Source organism: Sylvia atricapilla, chromosome 12 (genome assembly GCF_009819655.1).
Source record: "Sylvia atricapilla isolate bSylAtr1 chromosome 12, bSylAtr1.pri, whole genome shotgun sequence".
Classification (NCBI taxonomy): Eukaryota; Metazoa; Chordata; class Aves; order Passeriformes; family Sylviidae; genus Sylvia; species Sylvia atricapilla.
Genome location: NC_089151.1, coordinates 1,307,845 through 1,320,365, shown reverse-complemented (window position 1 = coordinate 1,320,365; position 12,521 = coordinate 1,307,845). Strand labels below are relative to the sequence as shown.

The window sequence follows — 12,521 nt, the reverse complement described above, 5'->3', positions numbered from 1 at the left end:
CAGCCACCCAGAGTGAGATGCTGCAAGGTGGAGATGGAAGGGCTTCTCCCATCAGCACCACAGACCCTGATAACAATCTCCTCAGGGCGCTTGTGACACACAAACTGGCCAAAGGCCAGTCCTCAGAGCATAAACAATCCTGTGGGGGTTTTTTGATGCAGACTTCTGCAAGACAGAGCATTTAGATGGGGTTCTGAGCAACCTGACCTAGGGGAAGAGATGAGACGAGCTTTAAGGTCCTTTCCAACCCAAACCAGTTCACAACTCTACAATTTACAAAGCCATGCAAAGAAATCCCTATTTCCAGCCCCTTCACCTCACTCCAACAGAGCCTGACTCGCAGCCCAGTGCTTATGCAGAGACTTGCACTGCCAGCCATGGAAATCCCCAAAGCCCTTTGTTCTCCAAAATGAGCTCCAAGCGTTTCAGGTTGTGATGTCAGTAAAAATTAGGCAGCAATGAACAAAACCAGCACGGGCAGCCTGGGAGGAGAAGCCCAGGAGGGCTCCAGGGCTGGTGCCCCAGGCAATGCCCCACGTCAGATTCCTGCTGTGGGCAAACAACCCACGCTGCAAAAAGCAAATGCAGCCACACAGGGACTTCCCCTGCACCCAGTGGGAAGGGAGAGGGGGAAGAAGGATCCCACCCTGTATTACAAAAAGGAATGGATGCAGTTGTACCCAGAAAGCAACTGGGTAAACGTGGTGAAAATGAAACAATTCCCCTAAATCTCGTAGCCTTCCCAAAGCCAGAGCAAAACAAAAACACAAACACAAAACTCTGCAAAGTTTGAATTTGTGTTGTTATCAATGCTGCAATAAAACATGTGGAGCACGGAGCTGAAGCCTCATTCCTGTGAGCCTCAGGCACCAAAGTTTGTAAGAAATATGACCCAGTGACGAGCAGGGGCTGATTAACTTCACTGAAATGTCATCTCTTCAGTCACCCAGAGACCCTGGTGGGTGACTCTGCGCTGGACACAGAGCCCAGCACTCACTCATCCAGTCTGAAAAGCCCTGGCAGCACAACAGATTTCATGAAGAACCGAAAAAGAAGGCCCATGTTCCCTTTTCTGAAGAGGGGAGAAGAGGAAGAAGAAAAAACCTAAGTTTTTTTTAACCTCTGCCAGCTCCTACAAGCAGAAACCGGGCTAAGTGCTGCTCTGTTTGGTGTTCACTGCAGCAAAAATGCACTTTTGACTATGCAAGAGGGAGCATTTCCCCATAAAGAGGCAAAGGCTGTGCTGAGCACACGGTGTAACCACGCAGCCAGGCCAGGCCCATCAGGAAATGCTTCTGACAAGTGATATAACCCTTGCTGTGGTGCTCTGCTCAGCCTAAGCCATGAGTAATCTCCTCCTGCTACGGGGATCTGTGGATCTAGACCAGAAAGGAGAATTACTCATATATGGCATGCAGATTTTTACAAAAGCCTTCGGGCTGAAGGGAGCAGGAGGAGCCTGGGGGCTGCCAGCGCCCGCCCTGGGCAGCCTTGTGCAGCCTTATAAGGGCTCCACTAACCCCGGGAGAAACAGCTCCTCATCCAACACCACGGAGCATCCAACGCCCTCAGACACGCTCTTTAATCCATTTCACTCTCAGGGCTGCATCCCACAAGTTCCTACGTGGAGGGGCAGGGAGCGGAGAGCCAGGAGTTTCCCCTGTAATGAGCTCTGCTACTTCCAGGCAGCAGTTCACAGCCTCCTCCTCCTCCAAGCACCAGGAACAGGGCAGCTCCCCTGAGAGCCTGCTATGGGATTGAGCACAGAATTCAGTGCAAAAGTTGGTGATCATGGAATCCTGGAATGGTCTGGGTGGGAAGAGACCTCAAAATTCATCTGGTTCTACCCCCTACTACACCTTCCACCAGCCCAGGGTGCTCCAAGCCCCATCCAGCCTGGCCTTGGACACTTCCAGGGATCCAGGGGCAGCCACAGCTTCTCTGGGCACCTGTGTCAGGGTCTCCCCACCCTCAAAGGGAAGAATTTCCTCCCAATACCCCATCTAAACCTCTCCTCCTTCAGCTCAAGGCCAGCTCCCTTGTCCCCCGTGGTACTCAGCCCACTGCAGCACCAGGACCCCCCTTTATCTGCCAGAGCTGCAGAGCCCAGGCATGTAAAACCTGCTGAATGCCAAATCAACTGTTGGTATTAAGGTCACACGAAGAGGAGAAACACTTCGTTGGCATCACTTTGCCACACTCTCCCTGTGCCCACGGTGAGTCCCAGGCTCTGCCTTCCCTCTCCAGCCTCTCGGGGAAGCTGTGCCAAGTCCCAGCTCAGGCCTTTGAACGTGTTGACAAAGGCAAGATAAATGCGAGGCAGCGGTTGCTGACAGGCAGGTACAACAGCGTCTGCAGCGAGGAGGTCGAAGTGCTTTTCCCCTGAGTCACTGCTCCAGCTCAGCTTCAGAATTAACCAGAAACAGGGCAAAAGCCACTCAAGGCTGGAGCTCAGCTCAGCCCCTGGAAGACAAGAGCCTGTGAGCCTGTCCTCCGTTGAAAAAGCCAGAATTAAAGGAGCAGAAACTCTGCCCTGACCCCTCTCAGCGGCACTCTGGGCAGGCCTCTGAATGGGAGGCAGGAATTGTGTCCTAGTTATTTCGGCAGCAGGAGATAACTCCGCTTCCCGGCGTGCCCCGCGCCGCTCGACAAACCTGCTCTGTAAATAACACGCAGCCTTTAAGCTGCCGGGAGTGGATGGAATAAAATGGGAGCTGATTCATATTCCAACTGATCCTCTCCCTCCCCAAGCACCTGCGCCAGCATTAAGCTTCTTACCCAGCCTGTATTTACATATCCTGCACCGCCGGGCACAGCCTCCTCTGCCAGGGTAAAGGCTGGCATCTTCCCCGTGCCACCAGGCAGCTGTTCCCCTTCCAACATCCCAAATCCCAGATTTTTGTCCCCTCCTAGAAGCCCCCACGCTGTGCTCACAGCATTTCTGCACTGACCCGTGCTTGTAGCGACACAGAAAGGGGAATGTGGCACCAACCAAGGTGCTCCATAAGCAAATCCTGCCTGGGATTTTCCTGTTGGTTTTCCTGTGTTTTCCTCGTTTTGTCAATAGCACGAGCTCAGTCATGCAAGGAGTTACTGCCATCAGTGGGGTGGGATTGCAGGGGAAGTGACGGAGCTGGGGCTCACCGTGCTCAGCTTCAGCTCCTCGGGCTTGGCACAAACTCCCAGGGGAATGCTGAGAAACTGGAGCATGGAGATGAAAGGGAAGTGGATGAGATTTGCTCCTTAGCAGAATTCAGTAGATGTAGGTTTTCATGTTTATTTAAAGGTAACATTTGCACAGTTTTCTGCACAGCTATTGACTGGAAATGACTGATACTGAGAAGGGAGGAAAAAGCTGAATGAGAGCAGACTGGGCTCATGCCTGGGGCAAAACGGGATGAAGAGGAGAAGTGTGAAGGTATTTATCCTTAAACTCAGATTTCATCTCAGTAGTTTCACCTAAGCCACGCCAAAAAACAGACAACACCTCAAATCAACTCTCAGAAGCAGCAATTTCAGCAGAGCAACTCCCAGGCTGAGCCTGGTCCAGCTGTGCTGCTGGGGAAAGCCAGAGCAGCCCTGCTGACAAGGGCCTGGATTTCCATCCAGAGGAGGAGAAACTCCTCCCTCACCCAGCACACACTTGCACCATCACCACACCACTGAGGTCCTCCACAGCTTAGTGCAGAAACTCCTAAAAACACACAGAACTTGCAAAAGACAATCTTCCAAAGGATCCCCTGCTGCTCAGCTGACTCGGGCCCAGGTGAGCCCAGCACTTTCTGGGAAGGATTGCAGCCACAGGGAAACAAACCCAACCCCATCAGCTGGCAGAGCACCAACACACCAATGTAAATCCCTGGGTTAAGTGCCAGGGCATCCTCCTCCATGGCTTCAAAGACTCCAGGCTCAAAGAGTAGCATCCCCAAAGGAAGGCAGGTGGCCCCAACACGTTACCTTTTTCCCCGTTTGTTTCTCCACCATGTCGTTGCTGAGAGAGAAATCTTCTGACTGTGGTGTTTTAGAACACCCACCCTTGGGCATCGTTCTGCCTTCCTTACTTGATCTTCATTTATGCTGCCATCGCCTCATCATCAACCGTCTGTGGGGAGAGAGGAAAAGGGAGGTCACACATCTCAAAAGGATCTGTCCATTGTGGGGGGGAAAGACAAGGCCCTTCCCGTGGGGATAAACCCCCTCCCAGCCCCTGGATGGGGACACCAGGAAGGCAGAGCGAATGTGGGAAAAGCTGCAGGAGGCTCCTGCCACCTTCCTTGGAAAAGACCTCCCAGAACATTGAGTCCAACCTGTGCCCAGCCCCAACCTTGTCACCACCCAGAGCACTGAGTGCCATGTCCAGGCCTTCCTTGGACACCTCCAGAGATGAGAACTCTGCCATCTCTCTGGGCAGACCCTTTCAATGCCTGACAATACTTCCCATAAAGAAATTCCTCCCGATTTCCAGCCTGAACCTCCCCTGGCACAGCCTGAGGCTGTTTCCTCTCATCTATTACTTGTTTCTTGGGAGAAGAGGCCGACTCCAAACTGGATCCTGCAGCTGCAGACACAGCTTGTTTCATATGCAACAGCCTAAAAAGGATCAAGTCCCACAAAAGAGCGACACACCTCCTGCTCTTCATCCACAGCATCACCCCAAGCTCACATAAAGCTTCCTGCAGCTGTGGCTCTGTCCTGAGCACAGGGACACGGGGACAGACCCCAGGCTGGGACAGCCCTGCACCCCAGTTGGCCACACTGAATTCCCAGACACACTTGCAGAACCAAACAAATTATGAAACCTCCTTCAAGACTGCACTTTTGGAACACGCTGCCACCGTGACAGAGGAGCAGGAAGGGCAGAGGGCTCAGTGTTCCTGGAGTGGTTTGTCACAGCTCCTCACCCTGCTCTGCACCTTGGCCTGGGAAAGCCAGCCTGGAGAGGACAAAGCACTCCTGCTCCTCGTGTGCTGCCTGGCTGCAGGGCTGGGAAGACAACTGCCACGTGAAATACAGCGAGGCACAAACTGCAGCAGGGCTCAGGAACATCAGCCCTTTCAGGTGAAAAAGAGTGTATCTCCTCTCCCCACACCAGAGGGGTATCTGTGAGAAGTGACTCCCAGCAACCCCAACAGCAAAGGCCTCCTCCACCCGAGGCTGGAATGGCACAAACAGGAACTTTTCCCCATGTAATTGTCACCTGCCAGCTCTAAATTGCACCCATTTACATCTTACAGCAGCAGTTCTGCAGAGCTACAACTGCAGGAAATTGTCCAGGGGAGATGGGAATTCTCAGAGAGGAGAGAGAGGAGTCATGTATTTAGAAGTTCCCTGGAAATCCCTTCAAAATTTCTGTTCTATTTACGCCTCAGAGGCCTTGGGACACTTTGGGTTGTTTTTATTGTTTTGTTTTTAAAGGTGGTTCAGAGGCCCCAGCCCAGCCCTGAAGAAACACAAATTCCCAGACCAAAGCACCAGGCACAGACAGTGCTGGTGTTTCCAGCTTCCCAAGGCAGCTCATTCTCCAGCCCAGCTCCTCTGCCTGGGCTGTGGGAAGGTCATTATCCACATTTAGGAACAAAAACCTCGTGTCCCCCTGCTCCACATGGGGACAGCCCACCAGTGTCCCCTCCATGCTGCACATCCATTGAGTTCCTGCAGGAGCAGCTCCAGCCATTCCCAGCCCCAGGAATCTCTCTCTGCCAGGCATCATTAGCCAGCTGGGGAAATGTAAGAATTATTTCCCCTCGGTTTCTCTTACAGGGGCTCATTAAGGTGCAGGTACAGGAGAAAGGAGCGCGTGCCTGGGAGGAGGCAGGAGCACAGGACAATATTCCCTTCAACATTCACTGCAAATCTAAGAGGTGGAAATTCAGATGAACTGCTGGGCAAGGGAAATTTATTTACACCTCTCAAGGGATATTAAACCCAAGCAGCCTCACCTCTGCTGACAGTGGGACCGGGCCACGCTCTGCTCCCAGCAGCAGCCAAAACCCAACCCCACCTCAGTGCCTTGCTCAAAGCACCCCATGACCCACACCGCTGCCAAGTCCCCAAAAAATTCATGCCAACTCCCAAGTCTTTGTGGCTGCTTGTACCAGGGTAGGCACCTATTCACGTGGAGCCTCCAAAACCTGTTTAACTGAGAAAAGGCCAGACGGATGCCAGATTAATTCTGCGCCCCTTCTGTTCGCGGAGCTGACTCATTACACTTGGAAAGCCGGCTGCCTCTCCGGGTAAACACAGCCCTGGCCTGTTCCACAGCTTGCAGGGAGTATCACATTTGCACAACAATTACCGACAACGACGCAGCCTTCGTTTCATTTTGAAGCACGTTTAATAAGTTCGTTTCATTTTTAAGCACGTTTAATCGGAGTCAGAGGGGAGGCACAGATTCCCGGCTGGAAGAGCCTTCCCCAGCTCACAACAGAGCATTTGCAGAGAGGCAAACCTAGGGCTGCAGAACGACAAATTGGCTTCAATCCCTCCTAATTTAGGAGCTGGACCAGCCATCCCTTTTCCACGATGCCCCTCTGAAGCTCACCTCCCTACAGGAGACAGCAGCACCCTTCCCGTTTGACAAACAATTAACTCAGCTCCTCGGAGGAGCTGATTACATGTGGCTGCACAACACCAAGTGGAAGACCAAGTGAGCTCAACAGAATATAATCCCTCGGACTTCTCCAGGAAAACAAAGGAGCTGTTTACCCCTGGCCAGGGGCCAGCCCTGGCTGTGCACAGCCAGCCCGGGGCACAGCAGACCCCGAGGCTGGAGAGGCTGGATCCCACACAATCCCCTGGGAAAGGGGTGAACAGAGAAGGGGAGCCTGCCCTGGGATGGACTAGGCCGGGTACGGCAGCTCCTGCTGTTTCAGGATGGTTGGATCCAGCAGGGAAGGAATGCTGTGGTGGTCCCAGCCCATGGAGTACTGCCAGCTGGGGAAAAAGCTGGAAGGGCAGGGATGACATCCAGCCCAGTCACCCTGCTCTGGACTGGGGGCTCTCCTGGCCCACCCTGCCCTGGGTGAGGGTCAGAGCCCCCACAGCATCCCCAAGCACGCAGAGGATGGAGGAACAGGACTCTGGAACACAACCAGGAGCAGGGCTGGAGCCGTGCGGAATGAGTCTGGCTGGGAATAGCAGAGCCAGCCCTGAGCACAACCACCCACAATCGTCCCCTGTCCCCTCAATGGGCCAAGGAAACAGTTGAAAATGGTTTTTATTTTGCCCAGGGCATACCAAGTCCAAGCCACACACTGAGACCAAACATGTCTGTGAAGGACCTCAGAAAGCCACAGTCCCGAAAGGGATGGAAGGGAAGGAGGTGTCATCTGGCTCTTGCAGGGAGGAGGAAGATGAGGAGGATGAAAGGACTGCTGGCTTCAACCCCAAGACGTGTGGGCAGCTGGAGGCAGCGTGGGAGCAGTGGCACCCATTAGCCAGGAGAGGCTCCCAGGGAAGGCGACAGACAAACTGGGACAGGCACAGAGAACAAGGACAAAGCCCACAGACAGACTACAGCCCCTGCCAGACAACACCAACGCTGGGCCAGACAGGAGAGCAGCTCCTCATTAACCAACCCCATGTGCATTTAAACTTCCCAGCCCTACCATTCCTGCTTCATGGAACCATGAGCAACACCCCAACATCCATATCTGTGCCATGGGCAGGGACACCTTGCACTGCACCAGGTTGCTCCAAGCCCCATCCAACATGGCCTTGGACACCTCCAGGGATGGGGCAGCTTCTCTGGGCAACCCTCACAGGAAAGAATGAAGAACATTTCCAGATGTATCTCCAAGGGGAATGGCAGCTGCTCCTGGTCCCAGCCCTCCTTCCCTGCCCTCCCGCAGAGCAGCCAAACTCCTGCCATTCAATCTGAAGCCACAACAAATGAGCTCATGCCCACGATCTGTGCACTGGAGCCTGCCTGTACCCCGCCAGCTTGGAGTAAAAAAGATTGTGGAGCCTTCTTGAAATGCCAGAATAGGAGGGAGTTGGCTGGAGGCTCCTGCCCGTGCAAACCCCCCGATGTAATTAGAGCCCCAGACATTATTTGCACAGATCCAACACGTTTGTTTGGTCTGAAAAGGTTGGAATAGGAACAAGCCTGTGAAAAACGAAAATTTTAATACTTCAGTCTCCTTTTAAGGTCGTTGTCTTAAATCTTTGAAAATTGCCTTAGATTAATAACTCACACCCACAATTTGACACTTGTCCCCCAGCTCTGGAAAGCAAAGGGAAAATACCAAGAGCTGATGTCTTTCTACACACAGAACCACTGAATCCCAGAATGGTTTGGGTTGGAAATGACCTCAAAGCTCATCCCGTTCCACCCCCTGCCTGGCAGGGACACGTTCCACTAGATCAGGTTGCTCCAAGGTTGCCCTACCCAACACTCCCAGGGATGAGGCAGACACGGCTTCTCCAAAACTGCCCCAGCCTCAACCCAGCCCTGCTGTGTGTTCAGGCTGCTCCACCAATGTGCCCCCTGCACCAGGTTATCCTCCACCTGTCTGGACAACATGAGCCACAATTAGTCCCTAAAAGTGTCTGTGAGCACCAGAAGGACGTGCAGTTTGGGGAACAAGGGACAATTGTTCTTTGTGCTCCAGCTCGGCTCCGGAAGAGCAAAGTCCACGGTTTTCCACAGTGAGTACACACGGCCGGGAGCAGCAGGAGCCCTGCAAACCAAACACAGGTGGTTTCCTCAGCCCCTGACAATGGGTAATCACAAAGATTAGCTATTACTGAGATAGAGCAGTGCAAGGTGCTAATTCTTACAGCCAGAACTCAAACCAAGGAGAACGGAGAGCCTGAGTTTCCTGGAGTGCAGTCGGTGGGGAAGCACCATCACCAATGTGGGTTCACCCTGGTCTCACAGCTCCATCGTGTCCTCACCTTCAACTCCACGTCCTTCCTTACCCTGGGGACCTGATACCTGTTTGTTCCTGGCTTTTGAAAGGGGATGTTGCTCCTTATCAGGAGTTTTTAGAGATGACACATCTTTCTTCACCTCTTTGCTTGGCTTCTCCTTTGCTGTTCTCAGTCATTGCCTGGACCCAAGTTACTTTCCTTTCTTCCACCTTCACAAAATATTTATTCTGCCTTACCCCATATATCCTGACCTCCTGATATCCTGGCTTGGGCAAGGCTTCCTGCTCTCTCAAACACACACCAGCCAAGTAAACTTACTAAACTGGAATCACAGAATGCCAGACTAGGACAGCAGGACCTTAAAGCCCATCTCATTCTACCCCTGCCACAGGTAGAGACACCTTCATGTTGTTCAAACCCTTCCCAACCTGGTTTTGAACACTTTCAGAGATGGGACAGCCACAGCCTGGGCTCTGGGCTACCTGTGCCTCCCCACCCTCATCATAACAAAATATAATGATCCTGCAGCCTAAGTTACTTAAATTAAACTGAATTAAGTAATATTACTGAATTACAGCAGCTGTTAGTATTTCAATCTTTTGTGTGACAGAAGCCTCTTCCTGGAGTTCCTCAGAACACAGAAAAGAACACAGTGGAGCAGCTGAGGCTGCACATGGATGTGGCACCCAGGTCTCCAAGGATCACCATGAAGATGATGCTCATGGCCTTGCTGGGCACCAGGAACATCCAGCTCCTCCATGGCTCTCCAGCACGGCTCCACCACATGGAACCCATCCCGGCTAAGGGGTTCAACTCAAACCACAACCCCACACCTGTGACCCGCCAGTGCCTCCTCCTGCCCCAGCAAGAGGTCAGCGGTCTCCAATTCTGACAACTCAACATATTTCTATAGCACCAAGTGTTGCTATTTAACAGGATTATATTTGGAAATTTCTGCTCAACCACACTGTGATTCAGAATCTTCCAGCTGGAACCATTCTCAGGAGACAGAAAATCCAAAGTAGAAGAGCCCTGACAGTGCCCTGCACCCACAAGCAGCCACTCCGCCTGTGTGGTTTCTCCGGGAGCAATTTTTCCCACAAACCCTTCCCTCAATTATCCGTACACAGCTGCCTCTGGTATTGCTCCATTTCGGGATGCTGCCGATGATCTGGTTCCTGGCCAAGTTACAAAACTGTACTTTGAGTCAGTGCTCCGGGCTGCGGTCTGGGAGCGGGATTAGCTGTGATGTGGAAACCTCTGGAGCAGCCCGAGCGTTAGAGGAAGTCTGCAGCAGCACACAACCCTGCTGCACCACTGCTAGCCAGGGTGGGAAAGCTCAGTGTGACACTGTTGTCCCCTCCAGGATGGCTCTGGATCACCAGCCCAGATCAAAACCTGCCGGAGAGGGAGGACTCCGCGCTTCTCCCAGCTTCTGCTCGACATCCATCAGGCTTCAGCAAGGGAAGAGCTGTGACCACATCTGCCAACACAGTCACTACCAGAATTTCTCCACATCAACCTCTTCAAAACAGTGATCAACTCCACATGACTATTCCCAGTGCTGCTGCACACGGGTGGAAAAATGCAGCCCAAACAACTCAGCATAAAGAGAACACGGGAGAAACATGATGCTGGTGAGCTGAGAAGTCCAAGGAGGACAAAGCCTTCACCTGCAGCTCACCAGGATGTGAGTGGGAGCCACCAGCTGGGAAAGACAGCGATCCCCCAGGGCTGCTTTATCCTGGCAAAAATTGAGCACCACAGATCTGCATTCCCAGGATAGTTTGGGGAGCTGGGCTCTGCCCCCAGGTCATGGCACGGAGCCGTGGCTGCGGCTTCCACGCGCAGCTCGAGGGGTTCAGGAGCATCAGCCAAGCCCCAGAAACGAGCCAGACCCGATTTTTAAGACGGAGAAACAAGTGAGCACAGACAATTCCTGACCATCACGGACCAGAGGGTGACAGATGAAGCAGCAGTGGCTGTGGGGCCCTGGCAGTGACCTGCGTCACTGACCCCGTGGTGGCACCGGGGACACGGGGCTGGCAGGGGCTGCTGGCTCGCTCTGCTCCCTCCTCAGCCAGACTGAGGACCCTCTGAGCTCCCACCTGTGCATGGTCCATCTTCCCACTGCTGGCACCAGGGCCCTGTCCCAGGGGGAGGCTGCAGGACCAGCACTGTTCCTATGGAAAGCTCGTGGTGGCTCTGTCGAGTCCCATCTGCTGCTCAGCTGCAGAACAGGAAGGCTCGGGAAAGGAGCAGGATCGAGGATGCATTTGGGTTCCTTTTTGGCTGTTTAAAGGAGCACAGGCATCACTGTTCTGTGGCCTCATCACCAACACAACTCTGTGCCTTGTTCACCCCAGGGCACTCAGAATTGGCTCTGACATAACACAGCTGAACACAGGCCTGGCCCTGGGAGTCTGGGCTGCCTGAATTCCATAAATACTCCCTGTTCCCAGTGTCTATTCTGTACATACACCTGCACACGGACACACATGCAGGTACACACACATTTAATGGACACACAGCCCCCAGTAAAGCCCAACTGAGACTCACTCCAGTCCTGCCCAATTTTGGTATCACTGTGTCCACATCCAGGACAAGAAACAGCCTTAAACTACAAATAAACCACCTGACTTAAGCGCTCAAACCTGAGAGGAGACACCAACCAAGCACATTCATTACATAAGAAAGAAACCAAAAATATTTTGCCATGACCATTGCAACAGGGTCCTTTAAGTTGAGGAGACCCTCGACTGAGGGCTCTGCAACACCAGTTACCCCCTCAGTAAAATCCCTGCTCGAGTCCCAGGGGATTTGCACAAAAGCTTTGGGATGTCTGTGTTTATATCTGGTTTCAGTCCACGATGTCGCAACAGCAAAGTAACATCTTCTCCCAGCTGTGAGCAGGAAAATCCATGGTAATGGCAGCAAAACATTCCTCGTTCTCCCATTCTTGCACAATTCCTCCCAGGACCCCTCTTTCCATCTCAGCATCCTCGTGCTTTCTCCCAGTGTGGGAACCTCAGAAATATTTTGGTGGATTCAGGAGTAAGGTCCAGACAGAACAAATATCACACAGAGCCCCTGAAGGCATCAGGCTTTTTGGGGAACACCCAGCACAGAACTTTGATGATTTCCTCTTATTTAGGGTGTGCAAATCCAGGAGTTTTGTTTTTCCTCTTTCTTCTTTCTCACTGAAGCCAGTGGCTTCCAGATTCCAGACTCCTATTTGATTCATGTACAAAACACTGGGATTTGTTTGCCATGTTACTGTCAGCTTTTAAATGACAGGGTGACAACAGAATAGACATGGACAGAAGGCCAGATTGAAATGGGCTTGGAGCAGCCTGGTCTAGTGGAAGGTATTCCTGACCATGACAGGGATGCAGCAAGAGGAGCTTTAAGGTCCCTTCCTACCCAAACCATTCCGTGATTCTGTTGAAAGAGTCACATTAAACCGGAATTCTGTAAGCATGGAAAGCACCTGGGGAGATGAGGAAAAGTCTGGGCCATGAGAAATTCCAGCCTTGTGCCAGGGCAGCACTCAGCAGGGAAGCCCTTCTCCCAAGCACACCACGCACCACGGAGCAGCTCGGCACAGCGCCAGGGCCGGGAATGCACCAGGCTCCAGCCAGATTCCC

At 52.7% G+C, this 12,521-nt stretch overlaps 1 protein-coding gene across 4 annotated transcripts in view; it reads right to left on the bottom strand.

Annotated features, from left to right (window-relative positions):
* Positions 1-12,521, bottom strand: part of ANKRD11 (ankyrin repeat domain containing 11) — a 130,936-nt gene that overhangs the window by 28,938 nt on the left and 89,477 nt on the right. For 3 of the 4 annotated variants that reach the window (XM_066327430.1, XM_066327431.1, XM_066327432.1), the window contains one exon: positions 3,958-4,102. In XM_066327430.1, the coding sequence (XP_066183527.1) occupies positions 3,958-4,044 (87 nt within the window). In that variant the 5' untranslated portion in view covers positions 4,045-4,102. Of the gene's footprint in view, positions 1-3,957; positions 4,105-12,521 lie in introns of all 4 variants that reach the window. The other variant, XM_066327433.1, reaches the window with a different exon arrangement.